This window comes from Thermobia domestica, chromosome 13 (genome assembly GCF_964235325.1).
Source record: "Thermobia domestica chromosome 13, izTheDome1.hap1.1, whole genome shotgun sequence".
NCBI lineage: Eukaryota > Metazoa > Arthropoda > Insecta > Zygentoma > Lepismatidae > Thermobia > Thermobia domestica.
Genome location: NC_137466.1, coordinates 100,739,528 through 100,765,240, shown reverse-complemented (window position 1 = coordinate 100,765,240; position 25,713 = coordinate 100,739,528). Strand labels below are relative to the sequence as shown.

The following is a 25,713-nucleotide window of genomic DNA, read 5'->3' as shown; positions in this document are numbered from 1 at the left end:
TTTCGTTTCCTCTCACATTCCGTTCCACCAATCATTCATTTGCCTTAATCATCCATTCCCTTAGTCTAACGAGCATAATCGTTGGACGTCAGTAGATGTACCCCACTTGGCACGGCTGAGTCAGCGAAATTTGATCCTGTTTTCCTGGAATTGGTAGGCAAGTTTCGACAAGCCTTTAGTTGCTATGTTCATAGCCTTTTACGGGTAGTACAGAAGCGCGTGGGAAAATTTTGGTTTATTTGAATCCCCGTTACCCCCTACTCCTCTTTAGTTGCTATGTTCATAGCACCTGGAATTGGGAGGCAAGTTTCGACAAGCCTTTAGTTGCTATGTTCATAGCCTTTTACGGATAGCACAGAAGTTATCATGATCGAAGCTCCCCAATTGATAGTCCTATCAGTTATCATGATCGAAGTTTTCCAATTGATTGATTGATTTTTGCTTTTCGTTATGTATTGAATAGCTAGATGCTCTTGGCCTTCATAGTCTTGGATGCTCATACTGTTGAACGGATCAGAGTCCTATCAGTTATCATGATCGAAGCTTCCCAATTGATTGATTGATTAATTTTTTGTCTTCAAAGAGCATAAGCGATTAAGCCCCTTGGTCCTATTTCCACGAGATGTCTGGAGAATATGAGCTGAAAGCATGATATTCAAATGATCGAAGCTTCTCAGGAGATTGTATGAAATTGGTCTTAGTTGCTAAGGTAAATATTATATTATATGTCATGATTTTTTTAATACGTGGAATTAGACACATTATATGAGTCTCAGAACGAAACACATACCCATGCAAAATCGTGCTGCTTAGCCCCTCCCCCGCTCAGCCCTATTCCCACAAAGTGTCTGTAGAAGACGTGATATTCAAATGATCAAAGCTTCTCACGAAATTGACTTAGTTGCTAAGGTAAATATTGTATTTCAGAAATTTTTTTTAAAGACATGAGAAAAGAAACCATATATGAGTCCCATAACGAAACACATACCTATACACTTCTCCCCAGACCTCCTGCGAATGGATTCTAATAACGGTAGCTTCTCATAGCATATCATATTGTAGAATGTGAAATGTGTTATATGAATATTCACATGATGTCTGTTATGAAAAGTAATTAAAATCACTTATGTAGAGAAATTAAAGATCAGATTATGCCAAATGAATTTGCTGCTAAGTCGTGACGAGAAATTGCAATATAATATATTCCCATAGCAGAAAAAACTACGTTAACGAAATTTAGAATTGAAATACAGTCCCATATAGAGACCTGTGTAAACAAAATGAAACATGACTTTCTCAAGTCTTGATGTGAAAGATATTATCTTATGCATTGAAATCGTAACGAGATATGTTTTCGATTATGGTCATCATGATCGAACTTGTTGAAACATGTTTCTCTAAGACAAACACGTGTGTGTGTGTGTGTGTGTGTGTATGTATGTGTATACAGAGAACATTTGTGATTCAGAGTTAGAAGAGTAAAGTGTGTGTCGATCCTCTTCCACGTAAAAACTTTCACTTCATATTTGTAATAGTGAGTGAGTGTGTATGTGTCTTTGTACGTGGTTGATCCGTTGGATGCCTAAAGCTGAGAATAAGTGTTATCATCAGACTTATTAAAATAGGTAAGTAAAAAAATATATTATTAAAAATATTACGGTCTATGATTATTCCTGAAAGAATAAAACAATATGTTAGGTTTTCATTTAAGATAAGATGAAATTCTTGAATGTTTTCTGACGTACATTGCAATTAGATAGCAGTTGACGACATATATGTGAATGTCTGTTTTGCTAGTCTCTTTCTTCCTCTGTTTTGTTAGTACATTGAACTACATCTTAAAATGGCTTAGTTTCAAGAGCAGCAGATAAGATGCCATTGTCAAATGTTTTGATGATACGTACTACAACGAGATAACAAGACTGCCCTAGTTAAAAACACATAAGTGAATTTCTATGATGCTTCTAAGAAAAATGATAAGATGGAATTCTTGAATGTTTTCTGGCTCGCATTGCAATTGACGCAAGAAGTGTCTGTAGACTTGGTATTTTAATTTTGATAATATGATGTATACGTCTGTCTTTCTGTCTGTAAATGAAAATCTTTTAAACAATGAAGAGTTTTACGTCCAACAATAAAACCAACAAGGTCTGTCTGTCTTTCTATGTCGGCTATGCTAATGGAGGCGATGGTGATGAGTTGAGTTGATTTTAGTTCAGCGTCCCTTTCAACAGCAAGGCTATATGAGACGTGGACCTACTGATTATCGTGGAATCTGAACCACTAAGTTTTACGTCTTAAAGTTATGACGACTATGCTAATGCAGGCGGTGATGATGAATTGTTGAGTTGAGTTGATTTTAGTTTAGCGTCCCTTTCAGCAGCGAGGCTATATGAGACGTGGACCTACTGATTAACGTGGAATCCGAATCACATGAGCTCCCGCCTGGACGGTGGTGATGAGAAATGAATGAATGAAATGTTGCATTAAATTCACGTACACGGTGTTTGTCCATCGAGTTTTACGTCCTACGGTTACGTCTACTAGGCTAATGAAGATGAGGTGATAATGAAAAAATGAATGAAATGATGTAATGAAGAAAGTGGAAGGAAACTGATGAACTCCGAAGGGAAATCCACGCATATGATGTTTGTCCACCACAAAGTTCATAGGGCACGAACTGGGATCGAATCAGGGACCCAAGCACTTGAGGTGAACGCTCTACCACTGAGCCACCGTGCCCTCTGGAACGTAAAAATGAAATGATAAGGACGGTTTTCCGGGGACAGTGAATAGCATCTTTTCGTTAAGTTGTAAAGGAAGCAGGGAATTTGTGGTCGCTAAAATTAATGACAAGTATATAGAAAAAAAAAGACGTGATTTGAACACGGTACCTCATGCACCAGAGGTGAACACTCTACCACTGAGGCACTGAAGTTAATTTCATAATTTTCTAATGTTAATAAGAGTGAAATCTAACGTTAAATACACATACACAAGTCAACGAACTGAGAGAGAGTTTCTGTATCTGCAATGTCTACTTGCAAAGAGCAGAAAAATAAGATAACAGAACATGTTTTGTATTTCAATGTTGTTCTCCAGCTGTCGCGTCAACATTATCTTAGGTCATGGTTTCAGACAACACGAAGCGAAAATATGTATGTGTGTGTGTGTGTTTTAGGTAATATTAAAACAGTGTTTGAGATCTAAAACTTGACAAAACTAGTGTTGCTTATACATCTCGGATGTCGATACTCATGTACACATGATGTTGATTGATTTTTGAGTTTAACGTTCCGTTCAGCAGCGAGGCTATATGCATCACAAAGTTCACACGACGAAAGTTAGGATTGAACCAGAGACCCCAATCACAGAAGGTGAACGCTTTACCACTGATCCACAGAACCCCACGATTTCATCATGGGGCACAAATCTTCAAGTTAAAACAATTGACTATTCTCAAATAAGAGAACATTTCTTCATTTCTTTAAGTGGATCTAGGAAGTTGAACTTTATACAGTTTTCTCCATATTATAGTCTAAGCTGTATGTGATATTACTTTAAAAGGACGAAAGTAGTTAAAATATTCCCTATTATTATCATCAATTTCTTGTAAAATGCTCAGAATCCCGTCATAGAATTCGTATACTAGCTATGTACACAGGCGTGCATTAAGAAATTTTTTGTTGGGAGAGGTCCAAGCTTTGGGCGACGGGGCTCAAACACTACAAACCTCTGTGTAGTATTGAACGCGTATTATTTTGCACTCGAAAAGACAATAAGTACTTGTAAAATACTTTAATCTATATTGTCATAGCGTCCCTTTCAGCATCGAGGCTATATGAGACGTGGACACTAAATCACCAAGGTCCCCTATCGCATCACAAGTGAACGCTTTACCACTGATTCATCGATTCCCCTTAGTTCAAAGTACAGTACTCATGTAATAATATTATCTAACATAAAGTTTACTTGTCGAGGGGCTCCCTGGGGGTAATATTCATACACGTAAAATATTTTAAAATAAACAATATTAGTACCGATTCCATAGTTTTCGAAGGTGCTGTATTCAATAAAGACACTTTGAAAATAGTAACATGACATCTAAGGGGTAAAAAAAAAAGTGGTGAGCTCACGGGGGGTAATATTCATACACGTAAAATATTTTAAAATAAACAATATTAGTACCGATTCCATAGTTTTCGAAGGTGTTGTATTCAATAAAGACACTTTGAAAATAGTAACATGACATCTAAGGGGTAAAAAAAGTGATGAGCTCACGGGGGGTGATATTCATACACGTAAAAATAATTTAAAATAAACAGTATTAGTTTCGATTCCATAGTTTTCGAAGATGTTGTATTCAATAAAGACACTTTGAAATCAGTAACGTGACATCTAAGGGGTAAAAAGTGTTGAGCTCCCGGGGGTGATATTCATACACGTAAAATAAACAACATTAGTATCGATTCTATAGTTTTCGAAGGTGTTGTATTCAATAAAGTCACTTTGAAATCAGTAACATGACATCTAAGGGGTAAAAAGTTGTGGGCTCACGGGGGTGGTATTCTTACACGTAAAAAATAATATAAAATAAACAATATTAGTATGGATTCCATAGTTTTCCTAGTGTTGATTCCATATCGTGACAGGATTCCAATCTGTGACTTCCCGTGCACTAAAGATGAACGCTGTATCACGTAAGAAAAAGAGATGAAATCTTTTAGTTTAAAATGTCTTCCATCCCTCATTCACACGTTAAGGGGAGCATATGAATAAGACACATGTAGGAACGGTTTTCCGGGGAAAGTCAATAGCATCTTTTCGTTAAGTTGTAAAGAAGATAGCATTGAATTTGTGGTCGCTAAAATTAATGACAGTATAAAAGAAAGACGTGTAGAGAGGAGGAGGAGGAGGAAATACGGATTTCGCGTTCACTAAAATTAACGATAAAATTCTAAAACAGAATAAGTATAAAAGGCCGTGTAATCTACATATCTTCATTAGTCAATACATTTGAAAGAGATTGTGAGCATACATTTGTTTCACTCTTCATCCCATGGAATAGGAAGAAAAGTTAAAAATATTTAAAAGGTATGATGAGAGATTATTTCATTGACATCATAAAGTTCTGTCTTATATAGTATATATTTATATATCTAATATATATTAATTTATAAGTAACAAAATTCATTTCTTTTTTATTTTAGGTTGCATACAAATAAAGATAAGTGTAATCCTTTTCCCTATTCCCGTTGATATTATTATTATTATTCCTTTTTAATTACTTATATATATCACATTTTACTTACTCGTATATTCTTTTAAACGCTTATATACCCTTTCAAAATATTTATATACATATATATCCTATTATATATCATATTCATATACTATTACATATACCATTTACATATATTGCATTACGTATATATACATCTGAGGAAGAAAAATGGCAAAAGAGAGTACGCAAGATTTACTGAAGGAGATTACGGTCTTCATTAATGACATTGAAGAAGAAGAAGAGGTAGTGGGCGTAAATAACGAAACGCAAGTTCTTTTAAGTGAAATAAATGCCATAATCGGGATAGAAGAAGAAGAAGAAGAAGAAATGCAAGAAGAAGAAGAAGAAGAAGACGGAAAAGAAGAAATGGAAATAGATCATCATGAAAAAATGCAAGAAGAAGAAGCCGGAGAAGAACAAATGAAAATAGAAGAAAGAATAGAAGAAGCAGCAACAGAAGAAGAAGAAGAAGAAAGAGAAACTATTGAAATTCAAATTCCAGTAGAAAAAGAAGAAGAATATGATGAAGAAGAACTATTACAAATATTGAACAGTGCTAGCAATAGAACGATAACAGAAGAAGCATCAGGCCGTATTAAAGAAATTATAAAGTGGTTAAAAGAAGGAACAGAAGAAGACGTCGAAGAAAGGAGAAATGAAGAAGAGCTGCTAAATCTCACGTTTTCCCAAATAATAGGAGAGGATTACAATAAGGAAGAGATGAAGATAGAAGAAGAAGATGATAAGTTTTACACGAATGAACTAGAAAATTGGATTAACAATTTGTTTCCCGACCCCAGAAAAGAAGAAGAAGAAGTAATATATCCCTCAATTATGGAAATATTAGCAGAGGCTAGTGTAGAACACGAAGAAATGGAAGTCGATTTAGACGACATAGAAAAAAGAATGGACGAATTGCTAGCCGTATTTCAAGCACAACGAAATTCAAATATACAAGTAGGATTCGGAAATAACAACCGTAATGATGGACACAATAGATTTCATATAATAGAAGAACGAAGAAGACAATACAGAAGATACAATATGGAGGGTAGAATGCTACGATTCCGTCTAGCCCCCGTACGTGCAGATGAAAACCCTTTTACGGCAATTGAAGCAAGTCTACGGGCACTAATAGATTATTTGCTACGTAATGTGGACCAGCATGATTACGTAGGAATAACAATTACAAATGAGAGAGAAGGACACCGCCCTTTTTGGTTGTCATTCAGAGAAGCAAGAAATCTCTCAGCAGAAGTTCTATGGATAAGTTATGAGAAAGTACTGCAAAGTAATGCGGCTTTTCTTATAAATGAAGATTGCATCGTGAATTTCCATCATGTGCGCATGCCAAGAGGCCAAGGTCGTTTGAAACAACATGTTATGAATACCGACGATTATGTAAAGGCAAAACGTGGTATTATCACAATTAAGAACACAGGTACAAGATGTTTAGCGTATGCAATCGTCGTTGCCATAGGACTGAAAAAATACAAGGGAAGAAATCAAACTGAATATAATAGATATGTAAATCATCAAAGTAAATATATCATAGAAAAAGAAGCAGAAGATCTGTGTGAAGCTGCCAATGTAGATCTTAGTCATGGTGGTGGAATTCCTGAAATTCGTAAATTTCAGGAATATTTAAAGGATTATAAAATTACAGTGTATAGGGGCTTTTCAGGAAGTGATGTTATGTTTGAAGCTCCACCAAGTGATAACGAGAGAACTGCTTTAAATTTACTGTTCATAAATAACCACTACAACGTCATTGAAAGCTTGACAGCATGTTTTAGCTGTAAGTTTTATTGCGAAAGCTGTCATAAGAAATATGAAAAGAAGCATGCACATTTGAAACATTGTACAGCTGTATGTTTTCGTTGTCATCAGAAGCCACCATGTGACTTTAAAGAAACCCATATTACTTGCAATGATTGTAATCGAGAATTTTATGGCCAGTCATGCTATGACTATCACAAGTCAGCGCCGTATCAAAATGGAAAGCCTTTATGTTCCATTGTGAAATGTTGTGCCCAGTGTTTGAAAATTTATGTAGTAAAAGAGAAAGGTTCTCACGTATGTGGAGAAACTTATTGCAACATTTGCTATGCTATAGTACCACCCAATCATGAATGTTACATGAAAGTGAATGAAAGAAGAAAATCGAAAAAAGCCAATGAAAAAATCATCGTGGAGAAGAAAGCTATGATTCTGTTTTATGATATTGAATGCACACAAGATACGAAAATAGAAGAGGAGGGCGCAAACATATATGAACACATACCTAATGTCTTGGTTAGTCAACATGTATGTTACCAATGTTATGAAGATAACAACATCAAGAATGATTGTGTCATTTGTGGAAAGCGAGAAAATATTTTTGACGGAGAAAATGTAATAGAAGATTTTCTAAAACATCTTCAACAACGTCGACCAAACATTAAATCAGTAACCTGTGTTGCCCATAACTCAAAGGGATATGACGCACATTTCATCATTAAGACCATGGTTGAGAAGATGAATTGGACTCCAGAAGTAATCATGAATGGAGCAAAAATTCTCTCTCTTAAAATAGGAAACGTAACCTTCATCGATTCACTAAGCTTTCTTCCTATGCCCTTAAGTAAATTAAGTGGTGCATTTGGTCTTCAATCGTGCAAAGGATATTTCCCACACTTCTTTAATCGACGTGAGAACCAAACCTATGAAGGGCCGCTTCCAGACATTAAATATTATGGAGCAGATACTATGAAAGTAGACGAAAGACGCAAGTTTCTCCAATGGTATACCGAACATCAAAACGACACCTTTAAAATGAAAGAAGAACTCATCAAGTATTGTGTACAGGATGTCGAGGTATTACGTCAAGCCTGTATTTCATTTATGAATACATTTGAATCTGAAACTAATGTCAATCCCTTACTTGAATGTATTACAATTGCCAGTGCATGTAATTTGGTATATCGTAGAAATTTCTTAAAGGAAAATACAATTGGTATCATACCAAAGAACGGATATCGATGGAGAGATGTACAATCAGTTGAAGCAGTACAATGGATAGCTTGGGAAGAAAAAACCAGAAACATCCAAATTACCAATGCTGCACGTAGTAAGGAAAAACGAATAGCCTCAATGAAAGTAGATGGTGTATGGACAGATCCCAACACAGGAAGAATACACGTTTGGGAGTATGAAGGCGATTTCACACATGGTTGTATCTACTGCTACCCTAACGACAGAGATAAACCCATCTATAACAATGCTACAGATACCATGGAATTTCGATATGAAGCAACAAAGAAGAAAATCCAAAAATTAAAAGATTTTGGGTGTGAAGTGCATGAAATATGGGGTTGTGAATTTAAAAAACAATTGGCAGGAAATGAAGAGATGAAGAAGTATGTTAGTAATCATCCGTATACAAAGAAAACACCATTAAAACCTCGTGACGCTTTTTATGGAGGACGTGTGAATGCCATACGTTTGTATCATAAAGCACAAGAATCTGAAGGAGAGACCATAAAATACAAAGATGTTATTTCATTGTACCCATTTATCTCTAAGACTAAGAAGTTTCCAATTCGTCATCCTACTATCTACCTGCCTGGAGATTCAAATATCCCCACCATTGAAGAAGTAGAAGGATTAGTTAAGCTCAGTATTTTGCCTCCAAAACAACTGTTTCATCCTGTACTCCCTTATAAATCAAATGATAGATTGATGTTTCCACTCTGCCGTACATGTTGTGATGAATTAAACCAAGCACCTTGTAATCACAACGATGAAGACCGAGTGCTACATGGAACATGGGTAGCAGATGAAGTAAGAAAGGCATTAGAAAAAGGATACAAAATAATAGATATTCATGAAATATGGGCATATGACGTTGTTCAATATGATGAAAAAACAAAAAGTGGTGGCTTATTTGCAGAATACATAAACACCTTCCTGAAAGCAAAAACAGAAGCAAGTGGATGGCCAGCATGGTGTGAAACAGATGAATTAAAGAAGAAGTACATTCAGCAATTTTATGAAAAGGAAGGAATACGTCTAGATGAGAACAAAATTAAACATAATCCAGCACTTAGAAGTTTAGCTAAATTAATGCTAAATTCATTTTGGGGAAAATTTGGTCAACGTGAGAACATGGGTCATGTCAGCATTATTAATGAACCCAAGGAATTATATGAAAAATTAACATCTCATGATATAGATGTTCATCAAATATTCCCAGTAAATGATGACATGTTATATGTATATTGGCAATACACCGATGACGTTCCTGTTTCACTACCAACAGTAAATGTTGTCATAGCCGCATACACAACAGCACAAGCAAGATTAGAATTGTACAAATATTTAGATCAGCTACAAGAAAGAGTATTATATTTTGATACTGATTCCGTCATTTATACGCAAAAACCTGGTGAAAGTACAATTCCAACTGGTGACTTTTTAGGCGATTTAACAAATGAAGTCCTCGAATATGGTAAAGAAGCCTATATTTCAGAATATGTATCGGCGGGCCCGAAGAATTACAGCTTACGTATTTTTGATCCCAGCACGAAGAAGGAGTTTCAAGTGTGCAAGATACGGGGCTTTTCATTAAACTATGAATCTTCAAAACACCTAAATTTTGATGTAATGAAGAAAATGATAGTAGATAATGAAGAGGATGCAGAAGAAGAGGAAGAATCTCGTCCCACGGAAGTAAAAATTACCAATGAGAAAAAAATTTGCCGCAGGAAAGACCATACTATCGTCAGCATGCCCGAAACAAAAATTTATAAGATAAATTATATTAAACGACGTAGAATACCAAATTCATATGATACTCTTCCATACGGCTACACTACTTCCAACAAAAGAAGAAGAGAAATGTAATAAGGCCCTTTATAAATATACGTATGAAGAAAGAATGATCATACTCTTTAACATGGACACGACGTGGAAACATCCCTTTTCATGTATTGTTGCCGGACCAAGTGGATGTGGAAAAACTTCCTTTGTAATACGTTTCCTGTCCAATTTACCACGTATGGTTAATACATCGTTTCGTCATATTTATTGGTACTATGCAGAATGGCAAAATGCATACAGAGAAATTTCGACAAAAGTACAATTTATTGAAGGATTACCTCAAACAAAAGACTTTTTACCTGAAACTGGACCACACCTTATTATTATTGATGATCAAATGTGTGAAGTGAACCGCAATATAGTTGATTTCTTTACAAAGGGTTCTCATCATAGAAATCTTAGTGTACTATTTATTACACAAAACATATTTCATCAGGGAAAAGGAAGCAGAGATATGAGTTTGAATTGTTCTTATCTCGTATTATTTAAAAATCCAAGAGATAAATCACAAATTAAACATTTGAGTTATCAATTAACTCCTGAGAATCCAAAATTTCTTCAAGAAAGTTTCAACGACGCAACAAAGTTACCATATGGATATTTCTTTATTGATTTAAAACAGGATACGCCAGATGAACTTCGTTTTCAAAGAAATATCTTTCCTGATGATATTTATCATTACGTTTATGTTCCATCGAAATAGAAGAAGAAGATGTGTTTATAATGTTTGTTTTAAACTGTGTTTCTTCATTCTGACAATATGTCTCCAAGAGTAAAACACGGAGATCTTCTTCGTACGCTGAGCAAAGCAAATCCTAAATTACGTAAAGCTATATTGGCCAATGCAGACTCTTCAGTGATTCGAAGTATTTGCGAATGTTGTTATAATGTGTTAAAAGGGAATGTACCTCTTACAAAGACACAGAAAGCAAGATTAAAGCGATACAAGAGGACGCTTCGATATCTTGTGAAGAAAGGAAACTCCATCCAAAAGAAGAAGAAGCATTTATTAGTACAGCAGCAGGGTGGATTCCTACCGGCATTATTAGCTCCTATTTTAACTGGTGCATTATCAAGTTTACTATTCCGTTAGTACAATGGAACACGCAAAGAAGATGATTTTAGTTCCACCTGAAGTTCTGAATCGTATACAAACACCAACATCATCATCATCATCAGCCCTGGAGAAACGTGAATCTAATTTGGATCAAGAAATGCAAGAGATTTTACAGTTATCATCGCTTAGTGATGAAGAAAAGTGGAATCAGTATAACAATATTCTTCAAAAATATTTACATTTAATACGAAAACAAGAAGAACCTGTGACACTTTCAATTACGTCAACTAAATCAGAGAAGCCTGAAGTAGAAGAAGAAATATTATTATCCATACCCAAAATGTTTCGTAAAAGAGCTGAATTACTACTACATAGAATGAAACATGATGATAATATCACGTGGGATAATAAAGGAACTGTTTACATCAGAGGTGATAAACTAGAAGGATCTCACATTGTAGATTTAATTTCTGATGTGTCGCGACCCAGGAAACACACAAATCCACCGGGATGGGAGAAATTTTGTAATTATTTATCTTCTAATAACACACCTCAAGAACTTATTGGAAATCCAAAACGTTTGTCATATATTTTACGACGAACTAAAGCATCGCCAACAGCATCATCGTCAAGGGAAAAAATACCTCTGAAATCGTTTCCAGAAGACGACGAAGAAGCAGAAGAAGAAGAAGAAGAAAAGGAAAAAGTAATATCTCCTATAAGGAAAAGGAAACGTGCCTGTAAACGTCCAGTATGGTCAAGGTGGAAACCGTAAACAAACAGTTAAGCAAGATTTACTACAACCCTTCACATCCTGCCTCGTTTTCAACTGTTAAAAAATTGTGGATAGCTACAAAGAAGAAAATTCCTATACATTGTATAAGAAGATGGTTACTGCAACAAACAACATATACGTTACACAAACCTGTACGTCGTCGTTTTAAAAGAGATTTCTATGTAGTGAATAACATTGATGATGAGTGGGAAAGTGATATTAATGATCTTCAATCTCTTCATAAATTTAATGATGGATATCGTTATATTCTTACAGTGATAGATGTGTTCAGTCGATATGCATGGGCTGTGCCATTAAAATCTAAAAGTACAAATGATGTCTTAAAAGCATTGAAACTTGTGTTCAAAGACAGAAAACCAATTACATTCCGAACAGATAAAGGAAGTGAGTTTACTAATAAAACAATACAGAAGTACTTAGAGGACAATAAAATAAAACATATTACAACTAAAAATCCTGATATAAAAGCTAGTATTGTAGAACGTTTTAACAGAACTCTAAAAGAAAAAATGTGGAAGTATTTTACAAAGTATCAAACGTATAATTATTTAAATGTATTACCTCTTCTTGTGAAATCATACAATGAAGGTTATCATTCAAGTATAAAGATGTCACCTGCAAATGTTTCTCAAAATAACCTATTACAAGTATGGCATAATCAATATGATAATAAAATAAAGAAGAAGAAGAAGAAGAAGAATCCAAATTTCTCAAAACATCTTAAGATTGGTGATACAGTACGAATTAGTAAAACTAAACGTACATTTGATAAAGGATATATGCAAAATTGGACTTGGGAAATATTTAAAGTGAAGAAGATAATACCAAGAGATCCACCTGTTTATGAAATTGAAGATTTAAACAAGGAACCACTGGATGGATTATTTTACAGAGAGGAATTACAACCTGTGACGTTATCAAAGACATTTTACATAGATAAAATCATACGTACAAGAAGAAAAGGCAGCAGAAAAGAATATCTTGTTCATTGGAAAGGATATCCTTCTTCTTTCGATTCCTGGATACCTGCATCATCCGTAAAGAAGATCGAGAAGTACAATGGAACCTGATGGAGATTTTTACGTTACGCTTCCCAGTAATAGTTCTATGGAATATTTTCCTGACAACACCTTAACATCATACACTACGAAACTTCATCAAAGAATGGAATTCCATGAAAAGTGGGAAGTGGCTATTGTTGAAATTCATTATCCTCATTCAATATTAAATATTAATGACGAAAATAATAAAATTTTTTACAAACCTGCAAAAAGTGATGAATGGAAATTTATAACTATTCCTGTACGTTATTACACTGACATATCAGAATTGATAAAGATAATAAATACGTACAACAGATTCACAAATTTACATATTTCTTATACTCGTGAGAGTAATACCTGTTTTATACGACGTCTTCATAAAGACATAGATGTAGACGTTGCATTATCACCAAGTGTTAGTGCGATGTTGGGGTTTGATCCAAGCGTTGATTTGAAGGATATGCAACAAGGTCAAAGCATTCCAAATTTACGTTTAGGACTTCCATCTACAATGTATGTGTATTGTGATATAATTCAATCTGTATTTGTTGGAGATACAGTAGCACCATTATTACGTATCATAAATATGAATCCTGTGAATCATACATTTGGAAGTAGTGTTATAGAAATTTTTAATCCTCCACATTATGTGCCTATAGAGAAGATGCATTTTGAACACATCAAAATAGATATAAGAGATAGTACAGGCTCTCCACTGGCATTCACTTTCGGAACTGTATGCGTTAAACTACATTTTCGACCAGTGCGTCAACATCGACAAATATGAATAATCCATATTTACAATATTATCAAAAACAAGCTCTTTCTGGAACTGGAAACGTTTATGTTGGCTCCCCTTATCAAGTTGGACATGGTATTGGAAGTTTCCTTGGAGGATTATTTCGTTCTGTCATGCCACTAGTAAAACAAGGAGCTAAAACAGTAGGAAAGGAATTATTAAAATCTGGAGCAAACGTTATTACTGATGTCATCATCGACAATCAACCTATTAACGAATCCTTTCATCAACGAATGGGTGAAGCGAGATCCGTCTTGCAAGACAGAGCAAAAAATAAACTGAAATCTATGCTAGGATCTGGATATCAACGAAGGAAAAGAAGAATTACACATCATTCCATCTTTAACCCTTCACCATTACACATCATCAAGCGCAAGAAGAAGGAGAAGGGCAAGAGGAAACGTACACAGAAAACAAAGAAAAATCAGTCTTATAAGAAGAGGAAGTTATCACACGATATCTTTGATTAAATCATCACCATTATGGCTTTCTTACATCATCAATCCTGCGAGTGTGTAAAAAGTGAACTAGATATTTTTTCTACAAAACCAACGCAAACCAGTATATAGGATAATCATGTCGTTACATACAAACCAATCAGTTCACTAGCTGATAATGCTCCTATAGAGTTTGTCATCCCAGGAACAAGTGATGAATACATAGATCTACCACATACTCTTCTTTACATCGAAGCTCAAATCGTTAAGCCTGATGGATCGGCATTTGGTGAAAGTGATAAAGCTGTGGCTCCTATTAATGACTTTTTAAATTCTATGTTCAGTGAAGTGGAAGTGTATTTAAATAACAAACTGATTTCATTTCCATCTCATAATCATCCATATCGATCATACATTGAAAAACTGTTAAATTATGATGATTCTGCTAAAAATACTCATCTTCAATGTGCATTCTGGTTTCAAGATACTGCTGGACATATGGATGCAACATCTAGTGGTAATAAAGGATTTCAACAACGTTATGAATTAACAAAAAAAAGTGCAAAATTCGACATGCTTGGACATCTTCATTGTGATATTTTTAATCAAGATAAATTTTTAATCCAAGGAGTAGAATTACGTCTCAAGTTAATTCCTGCAAAGCCAAACTTTTGTCTCATCGCTAGTGATGCGTCTGTTGAGGCTAAAGTGAACATTTTAGACGCTGCTTTACATATTAAAAAGATTAATGTTAGTCCTACAATAAAACTAGCACATAACAAGCTTCTACAATCAACAACAGCCAAATATCCTCTCACAAGAGTACAAATGAAGTCGTTCGTCATTCCAAAGGATCTTCAATCAAAAACAATAGATAATTTATTTATGGGAGTATTACCAACTCGAGTGATTGTGGCGTTTACACAAAATGATGCCTATACAGGAACAATAACTTCAAATCCATTTCATTTCAAACATTTTGACATCAATTTCTTCTCTCTATACATTGATGGAAAACCTGTACCTTCAAAACCATTACAACCAATTTTCGAAAACAACCTCTATGTTTCCTCATATCATACCTTATTCTGTGGATCAGGCATTCACTTTTCAAATCATGGCAACAATATTCCTCGCCTTGACTTTCCTCAAGGATACACTATCTTTGTTTTCGACATTACTCAAGATGGAGAAGCCAGCGCTGTGCAGCATTGGAATCTTATACGTCATGGGTGTGTTCGTCTGGAAGTTCATTTTACGAAGCCTCTACCAGCACCTATCTCCTGCATTGTGTATGGAGAATTCCAATCTCTCTTAGAAGTGGATCATCAGAGGAACATCATCATGGATTTTTAAAGGTACGTTATTTAAATATCATATCATATATGTACATGTCTGCATTTTTATACATGATGTCCTCTACACTAGATTTATTAAATGCTTTGCAAACAAATTCTTTATTTCACAATCATTTCGTTGGCGTATATGCAGCCAATGAATTACCAGCACATGTTCCACTACCTGCAGCTATCATCATAAATACAGATCCCTCGAACAAACTTGGCACACACTGGATTTCCGTATATATTCATACTGATGGCCGTGCCCACTACTTCGATACATTTGGATTTCCTCCATATGTAATGCATCATATTCAATTTCTACGTAGAAATTCCACTTCTTATACATTTAATAATAAACAAATTCAAAGTGTAAAATCATCCTTATGTGGGCATTATTCATATCTTTTCCTATGCTTCAAAGCTAAAGGAAAGTCCTTAAATGAATTTCATTACACTTTCTCATCAACTCCAGAAAAAAATGATCGTCGTTTGCTGTATTTACTTTTACAGGTAATCATGTCTTCATTCTTCTTCTTCGTTTGTTTTGATTACTTTCTTTTCATATTATTGCAGGTAGCCATTTCTTCTTCTTCTTTATTATAATGTGTTTGTATGTATTATTATTTGTTCATGATTATAGATAAAATAAATTTTAAGTTTGTTTTTTTTCATTTTTTTCATTTCAGAGAGTAAAAGATCGTCATCGTGTGTATGGACATCATCTTCAATGTTCAGATTGACTTGTATCTACGTTTCATCACCAACATCAACAGCAGTAGTATCATCAGTGAACAGTATATGGCAGTTGTAAAGTTATCATCACACGAACAATGGAAAGAAAATCTAACGTTCTTTTAAAATGTACTATACTTACCGTCATTTTAATTGTGTAAATAGTTTCATCAGCAATAAACAATTTGTATTATTTTTTCTCTTTGAAAACAAATGTTTTATTTCTTATTTTCTCCGTTTCCTAATAAATAAATATGTTTTATGATCAGTTATGTAATTAAATACACATATCATAAAACATATTTTTAAGTCATTGAATTAAAGAATTTCATAGTGATTTAAAAAAAAAAAGATTCTAAAACTGATTTTTAATTCAATGATGTAATCATATAACTACATAATAATAATAATGAATTCAAATACTTAATCAGTTATTCTTTCGTAAATTAAATCAAGTATGTGAATTCAATATTATTATTATTATTATGATAGGACTTTTGTTTTTTAAAATTTTAATATTAATTATTTGAGTTCCTTTTTTAAAAATTAAAAAAAGTCTTATCATACTTAAGACAAAGTTGTATAATAATAATAATTTCAAATACTAATTTTTATTTTAACATTCATTTCAAGAATTTGAATTCATTATGATTATTATTATTATTATTATTATACGTATCACTTATAATATACGAGGAAAAAATATGTTAGGATTTTTTCTTATAAAAAATTTTAAAATCCTAACATATTGAGGTGTATGAAACGAACACAAAACACACACACAAATAAAACATTTCACTTTCCACTATATATATATTTTTATTACATTTGATATTACGTTGTTTCGTATACATGAAAAAACAAATCAATTTCTCCTTCTTTATGAAGAGTCGTTCACTTCATTGATACCCTCCGAAGGTTGAGTTTCGGTTTCCCCCCACCATGGCTGTGTCGATACACTATCAAATAAATCAGCCATTATTGAATCTATGAGTTTTTGTTTGCAAAATACTTTCATTTCCAATTTTAATCGTTCACCATCAATGTTCACATCACTGTTCTTATCAAGAGAGACACTTGGAAAACTGATGTTCATACCATTAATAATACTCTGTTCATCTACACAGGTATGGATTCCGGCAAGTCCTCTGCATGTAAGACACTGTAATTGTACATGATTACGAATAGTATCTGTACACAAGTCAAAATATTCACGTAGCACAACACTACAAACTTTACTGTTTTTCACAGCATGTTCAATACACGGTAATATTTCCAAGAAATAAAGCCAATCACTTGAAGATAAGTACACAGTGTTTCGAGGAGCATGAAGTGTTCCTTTCTTCTCTAACATCACTAATTTTTCACCCATTAGTTTTCGTACCACCAGTTCGTTTTTTCGACCAAGAGATTTTATAAATGTAATTTCCACTTGAGAATTTAAATAGTCCGTAACAAATGGGGTTAAATGTACAAGTTTCTCCCACTCTGCCAAATTTAACTCCACTCCAAACACAAGTCCTTTGCCAACACGAATCACTGGTTCAAATGTATCACTATCCAGTCCAATGCAAATTAATTTGGTTTTCATTGAATTAAGTCCATATTCAACATTTAACAAGTACTCTTTCTTGGTATCCATAGTTGACGCACAAGCACTCAAAGACATGTTACTTCAGTCGCTGGTCAGCACAGAATAACGACACTATGCATACAGATGACTGCGCATGCATGAAGAGGAGGGGCGAAGAGGAAAATTCATGTTTCATCTTGTTTGTACATGTCACCATACACTTACGATGAGTAAACCAGTTCAGTAAATTCAAGATCGTGCATGTTACGTCCAGATACATTAATCTTCATTCCTTTATATATTAAACAGACATTTCCACTTTGTAAATACGTTAATAATGCACCATTATCTGCTTCCAATTTTTCAGTACAACGTCCAGGTAAAATCACTTTTTCACCTCCTTCAAATGTCACACAGGCCTTCCTACCATATACCGTTGTAATTATCTCACAGTTTACAATACGAAATGGTACTCCAATCTCCAAATCTCGCATTTTTGTAAAGGGTACCATTGATGGCTTATTAAGCTTATCTAATAAACTCATTGACGATGACATCTTTAAAATTTTTGACGTTTCTTCCTTTGCAACAGCTGCTAACAGAATGATCTACACAAGCACATACGTTCCGCTTACGCTCTTCGCAGGAGGGGTGAGGGGTTTGGGGATTCAAATTATTAACCAATAAACGACAAGAACACGAAAATTCATGTTTTATCTTGTTTTCTACATCTAGCAGGTGTCCAAGACTATGAGCATAGCAACAGCAAACCAGCATTTTCCCACGGGGCTTCTGTGGTAACCGTAAAAGGCTATGAACATAGCAACTAAAGAGGAGTAGGGGGTAACGGGGATTCAAATAAACCAAAATTTTCCCACGCGCTTCTGTACTACCCGTAAAAGGCTATGAACATAGCAACTAAAGGCTTGTCGAAACTTGCCTACCAATTCCAGGAAAACAGGATCAAATTTCGCTGACTCAGCCGTGCCAAGTGGGGTACATCTACTACGTCAAACCTAAAGCTTTCTACGTCCAAAAAGATTATATGTAAATGCTGTTGTTTACTGCCACGTATATTCTCAGAAAATTAGATTGTTTTTATAAGAAAAGAGATCATACATTAAATATAAGATCAAATCTTTATCGTACATCAATCATTTCTCTGCTAAATAAGTATAGTTTTATTAAGAAATTGTACAAATGTATGTTTACTTACGAACTTTTTTTTTGGAACGGGCCGGACTCGGTGAACCCCATGCGTGGGTGCACCCCTGTAAGTACCCATTTTGCCCTGAGAAGAGTTAAGAAAAAATAATGAAAACATATACAACCTGTAAGTATCTAGTGTACAGTTCTAATTTACTGGTGATGTGTATACTCTGAGCTCACAGCGTGTTATGTTATACTCCTCATATAACTGATTTATTATGTTGAAATTTGTTAAAATTGCAAAGCGCATTTAATTTTTTATTATTATTATTATTATTATTATTATTATTATTATTATTATTATTATTATTATTATTATTACTTGGTGGCTCTATTTGCATCTTACACTCTCGTGAGCGCACCGACCACTCGACAATTCCGTAGATATAATGGTCAGAAGACTATATCTTCATAAGGAGGATGAGTAGTGATTTCCAGTTTGCTTTTAAAAAATAAACCATTCTTCATACTTCGTATATATATATATATATATATATATATATATATATATATATATATATGTGTGTGTGTGTGTGTGTGTGTGTGTGTGTGTGCATATTTAATAGGCAAAACATTCGTCTCTTCTTCTAATTTCCGTGTTGTACGAATTTGTTACAGAACAGGTAACTGTCTTTTATCTTTATTTACATCTGTACTTTTATTTCTCAACTAATTAGCTATTTATACTAGCAGAATACCCGTTCTTCGCACGGGGAGAAAACGTTTTATTTTGGATGTAAAGGGCACCAAAACTGTCACCGATCAACTTGCGGACCCCGAAAACTGTGAATTTGACCCTAATATCGGTCATTTTCGATCTTTAAAATTAGACAAGAGATCTAGTTTTGAAAATACGTATAATAATAATAATAATAATAATAATAATAATAATAATAATAATAATAATAATAATAATAATAATAATAATAATAATAATAATAAAATTGTATTGTCGTCTGATGTCGCCGTGCAAAAATCAATATCGGGATATGAGTTAAATGATGGTCGCAAGATTTGAAGGAACGGTTGAACCATTAAAGAAAAACATTAACAAAAGTACTAAATTTTTTTCTTTAAGACGACCACTTCACTACAAACATGAGTACCATGAGATGATATATGAGTACAATTAACAATCAGAAGTCAAGTAATGTTGATGGCATACGGTGATAGAGCATTTACTGGTAAGTGAACTCTGGGGGAAGTAAATATGAGGGTTGTGATCGATGGTTGTAAATATTATCAGAGAAAGATTCACAGTCCTATAAATAGAATTGATTTTGATAACATTTTCCCCTCAAAGAATGATTTTCTTTAATTTAGTTTAACAGTATTTATGGAGGTTCTATGAGTTTGTGTCAAAAGCTTTTTTTTTCCCTCTATGCTATTACACAAAAGACTAAAATTTAAGCATTGGATTCTACTGGTGATAGGTTTTGCTATACATTAATAAAAATACAACTTACACATAGTGAAACAGTCCTCTTTCAAACACACCAACGATTTTGTTTCCACGCATGTTGTTTTCTCCTTCAAGTGACGGAACTTTTCTTTCGGGATCCGAGCCAGAATACCACCCTGGCCAGAATACCTATTCCAGAAGCTTTTTTGATTAAGCAATTTACATTAATTTATACCTTGAGGTTCTGAAATTACCATTTCCCTGTTTCCTAATGACCCAAGTAATTAGTACACCGAGTACGTAACAGTGTCCAGGCTCTTGCTTGGAAACAAATTAACTATAAATATGCTTAGACTATTTACACATATATTTTAAACTTCATTTAGATAACTTTGGCAGTAGACTAGTTATCACCAAATCTACAAAATAGTTTTAAAACAATTCCCTTTTATCCATTTCTTTTAAGATAATACAGAATCATATTGCTCGCTTGAACTTCTTTCTTTCATCTTTTTACATTGGAATAAGTTTTTTTTCTTTTTTTTTTTCTTCAAAGTCAGATTTTTGCCTGATTTCAAACTGCTGCTTATCTTAGAATCAATGAACTAAATTTCCAAACTGTCCAAATTCTCATGCTGAATTGATGATCTCAACTGTGTTTTGATCAGTTTCAACTTGGAAAAAGCTCCTTTGTCCAAATGCCACTGTCACTGGGATTGTCAAGAAAATCGTATATTGTAATGTATTCTTTTCTGTATTGACAACCAAGAGTTGATTACACTCTAGTGTGAGGCCAGATTCGAAGCAATCAGTCAAATCGGCTTAAGTCCTGTTCTGAATGTTACCACTTAACATAAATGGCAATTTACAGGGAGATTGGCTAATATGTTTTACATTCCTTGCAAGTTATATCACAGTATTGGTGATGAATTCATGTTAACACGCATAGTGTAATATTATCAACATGATTTTGTTGCTTTTATCATTGGAAGTCTGCATTATGACAGCACGGTTGAGTTTGGAGAAGAGGAGGAAGATAGCAGCTTGTTGGAAGTTTATGAATTCATTGCTGTGGTGCGTAGGAAGTTTCGGGACTGGTTCGAGAAGAATCTTCCATCGTGTCTGTTCATCGGAGCTATGCCAAGTGGGTAGATACCAGTTGTGTCAGATGACTGCAGAGGAAATAGTGGACGGAGGAGAATTGTGCATGCTGAAGACATGTTGCCTGTCGAAGCGAACCATGTTATGGAGTTCTCGTAAGTCAGCTAGAGGTAGGTAGACAATGCACGCACCAAATTTCGACGAATTCTTCATTTCGATCTGCGAACGAAGTCATACTATCTACAAATTATGAAAAGATTATTCCACAGGTGCCTTCCATTTCAATTCAGGCAGAGCATGTACCATCACCATCTCAGATATTGTTGAAACTTTTTTTATAGCAACTAGACATGTTTTTAAGAGACCCATATTTTTTTGTTTTGTCGAAAAAAATTCTCCCGCCAAGTAATGGACCATCAAAGACGGAGAGTACAATTTATGAATTGTAGAAGACATGGAAAATGGTCAATTTCGGAGCCTCACCATTCGGCTATGGAGACAGGTAGAGTTATAATTCTTGTTGTGGTATGTACATAGGGATATAAATAAACTATATTTTATTATAGTTTGGTTTGCGCATGCGTATCTTTTTGTACATAAATTAACAAATGAACGTCAATTTACCTGAAAAGTCGAAGTTTGCGAATTTTTTTCGAGCACTTCCGGTTCGAATTTTAAAATTCTGTTTTCACGGTTGGTAAGACCTAGTTACCCGCATTCCGAAAAAAAATTTGTATCGCTTCTGTGGTCAACCGTTTTGTCGCAAAAAATTCGAGAAATTGTAAAATTTTCAAAAATCGCCATATTTGGGCGCCATTTTCTCGAAAACACCATTTTTTAAAATTCTGAAATTTTGTCAGATGGTTCAACTTTACCTGAATAATAAACACACCAAATATCATTCTCGACCAATGCTTCATGGATTAACTGCAGCCTTTTAAAGTTAGCGAAGTTTCGCTAATTTTGATGTCACAGTTAGCAACACTGGGAACAATAAAAGTGCAATGATTTGATGATGTTTGTGGTTCATATTCATTAAATAAAGAATAAAAGGTTTTCTTGGCTGGTTTTTTATTATTTTGAACAAAGAGGCTCTCTGAAATAGTAAAATGAGCCCCCCCTACTCCTCCGTTTTCTTAAACTGAAGTAATCTGAGGAGGAAATTACGATTACGAAACACACAAATTTTAAGTTTACTTGAAATGGCTATCCAATGAATTCTGATGATTTATAAAAGGCCTAAACTATTACCTCAGTATGATTTGGAATGCTCCGGACAAAGTCTCAATTAAGTGCGATGTCATTACAGTGATCGAAAAATGACAAAAAGTTATAAAAAAATCTAAACGTTTTCTTACGCGTTCCAAAGAAATTTACCGAATTTTTAAACAGAACAATCCCAGCATAAAAATGGGTCACTCGGAATTTTATAGTATGCGACTAAAGTGTATCAGTCCGCAACGTGAGAGGGAAGTGTGTGTATTGTGCAAATTTTAAGTTAGCTGCTACTGCGTTGCTACAAATCAAAGGTGCAAACTGTATTGAAGCTGTCATGAGTGACCTATTTCCTTTAGTAGTATGATCCGTAGAAAATGACAGCTGTCTTCTTCAAGAATGTGGTGAATGTCCTGGAGTGGAAGAAATAAGTGTGGTGTCTTTAATTATTGATCCTGATGAAAATGAAAGTGGTTACGTATGCCATATGGGAGAATAATGATCTCGTTAAAAAAAAAAAAAAACTGTGCCACTTTCTGTTTTTGTATCGTACATTGCCGGTTTAAAAGTAACAATTGTAATTCTTGACTACATCAAGAAAATCCAAAGAGAATCAATTGCTACCGAAAACCACTGTATAAAATTTCAAGATACAAATTCTATTTTACTTCATGTGGACTTCGTTGAAAATTGGACTGTTATTCTGCAAAGTGAAATTCAGAGTTATCACCGAAATATGAAACAATTGACAGTTGTATTGTAATAAACGACGATAAAACACACGATTCGGCTCATGTACTCATAGTCATAGACAAGATTCTAAACATACTCGAAGGAAAGAGAAAATATATTTTATAGAAAAAGGTTTGAATACGTGAAAATAGGTGTCTAGAATTTCCCAAACCGTGTCAGTGATTTCTGATGGTGCTGCATCCCACTTTAAAAATCGATTTCAGATGTTCGAGATGCAGACAGGTCCGATAAAGCAGTGTATTTGCAGTGAAACCGGCCATGCAATGGTCTCTGCGACGGTAGTGGGGAAGGAGGGGGGGCAAAGAATGTGGCAACGCGCCATAGCCTTAGGCTAAAACAGATACACAGTATTAAAACCGCAGAAGAAAAGAAATCTTTAAGTTTTACGTTCCACGGTTATGCCGGTTAGGCTAAAGGAGACGGTGATTATGAGAAATGAATAAAATGGTGGAATGCAGAACGGCACGAGCTGGGATTGAACCGGGGACCCCAAGCACCGGAAGTGAACGCTCTACCACTGAGCCACCGCGTCCACCCTTAAACCGTAGGAGAATTCGTGAGTATAGTGCAAGTACAAACTCCGGGTATTACTCTCGTTTTGTTATCTGGAACTGAATTCAACGACTTCCGGAAGAGAAAAGGGAAAGTATGCGACCGGTAACTGGTATTCAACGAAGTTATCTTTGGCTTTCAGAAAATTGCGAAGATTTTATGGCAGTAACGGGTCACCATGAACTAACTTCATACTTTCCCCAAAATCGAACTTTTGCAATTCAAAGTGTAGATTTAAGAAATCTGCAAAAAAGGAACTTTTGTTATATACATATATGTATGATAACCAGTGGTGCGTAGCAGAAATATTATGAATAAATCATGAATTACGTGAAGTTTAAGTTCTGTTTATGCTTCCACATGAACCTTCAGCAAGGTACAGGTTTCCAGAAGAGCATAAGAGAAGTGAAAATAAGTGTTTTGTGACTATCGACAATGTGCTACGCAGGGGCGGATCCAGGACGGACTTCTGGGGGGGGGATTGTAATACTGCTACTTAGAGCTACTTTTAAGAGCTCCAAACTCTGGGATGGGTTTTATTTATATATATATATATATATATATATATATATATATATATATATATATATATATATATATATATATATATATATATATATATATATATATAAGAAAGTTTCTTCTTCTGGGGGGCGGCGGCAATCGTCCCCCTAGATCCACTCCTGGATGAGTTATGAGTGAACCAACATCTATTGGAGCATCTGCACGGTTACATGCTATTAGCAAAGAAGACAACAACCAAGCAAATGATTGGTCCATGTAAAAAATAAATAAATAAATAAATAAATCAGTGAAATTTTGTTTCCGAAGACCATTTTAAGTAAGTGAACTTGAAATTTGTGTGTTTCGTAATCGTAATTTCCACCTCAGATTACTTCAGTTTAAGAAAACGGAGGAGTAGGGGTGGGGGCTCATTTTACTATTTTAGAGAGCCTTTTTAATCAAAATAATAAAAAAACAGCCAAGAAAACCTTTTATTCTTCATTTAATGAATGTGAACCACAAACATCATCAAATCATTGCACTTTTATTGTTCCCAGTGTTGCTAACTGTGACATCAAAATTAGCGAACCTTCGCTAACTTTAAAAGGCTGCAGTTAATCCATGAAGCATTGGTCGAGAATGATATTTGGTGTGTTTATTATTCAGGTAAAGTTGAACCATCTGACAAAATTTCAGAATTTTAAAAAATGGTGTTTTCGAGAAAATGGCGCCCAAATATGGCGATTTTTGAAAATTTTACAATTTCTCGAATTTTTTGCGACAAAACGGTTGACCACAGAAGCGATACAAATTTTTTTTCGGAATGTGGGTAACTAGGTCTTACCAACCGTGAAAACAGAATTTTAAAATTCGAACCGGAAGTGCTCGAAAAAAATTCGCAAACTTCGACTTTTCGGGTAAATTGACGTTCATTTGTTAATTTATGTACAAAAAGATACGCATGCGCAAACCAAACTATAATAAAATATAGTTTATTTATATCCCTATGTACATACCACAACAAGAATTTTAACTCTACCTGTCTCCATAGCC

At 34.4% G+C, this 25,713-nt stretch overlaps 3 protein-coding genes across 4 annotated transcripts in view; 2 read left to right on the top strand and 1 right to left on the bottom strand.

Moving 5' to 3' along the window:
- LOC145668396 (galactose-3-O-sulfotransferase 2-like) overlaps nucleotides 1-20,714 on the bottom strand; it is a 134,015-nt gene extending 113,301 nt beyond the window's left edge. For both annotated transcript variants that reach the window (XM_081736185.1, XM_081736186.1), the window contains exons 1-2: nucleotides 20,600-20,714; nucleotides 19,141-19,215 (exon numbers count right to left, since the gene is read on the bottom strand). In XM_081736185.1, the coding sequence (XP_081592311.1) occupies nucleotides 19,141-19,215; nucleotides 20,600-20,652 (128 nt within the window). In that variant the 5' untranslated portion in view covers nucleotides 20,653-20,714. The remainder of the gene's footprint in view (nucleotides 1-19,140; nucleotides 19,216-20,599) is intronic.
- LOC145669068 (uncharacterized) lies at nucleotides 1,472-14,413 on the top strand. Its single transcript, XM_081737426.1, has 3 exons — nucleotides 1,472-1,625; nucleotides 5,211-9,115; nucleotides 14,402-14,413. Exons 2-3 carry the CDS (start codon nucleotides 5,453-5,455, stop codon nucleotides 14,411-14,413), a joined length of 3,675 nt encoding a protein of 1,224 aa, XP_081593552.1. The 5' UTR covers nucleotides 1,472-1,625; nucleotides 5,211-5,452.
- LOC145669256 (uncharacterized protein F54H12.2-like) lies at nucleotides 13,285-16,554 on the top strand. Its single transcript, XM_081737576.1, has 2 exons — nucleotides 13,285-15,634; nucleotides 16,306-16,554. Exon 1 carries the CDS (start codon nucleotides 14,613-14,615, stop codon nucleotides 15,630-15,632), a length of 1,020 nt encoding a protein of 339 aa, XP_081593702.1. The 5' UTR covers nucleotides 13,285-14,612; the 3' UTR covers nucleotides 15,633-15,634; nucleotides 16,306-16,554.
- Nucleotides 20,715-25,713: the final 4,999 nt, after the last annotated feature.

Coding starts and splice junctions, on each gene's coding strand:
- LOC145669068 (XM_081737426.1), top strand. CDS start 5,453: ATGGCAAAAGAGAGTACGCAAGATTTACTGAAGGAGATTACGGTCTTC.
- LOC145669256 (XM_081737576.1), top strand. CDS start 14,613: ATGTTCAGTGAAGTGGAAGTGTATTTAAATAACAAACTGATTTCATTT.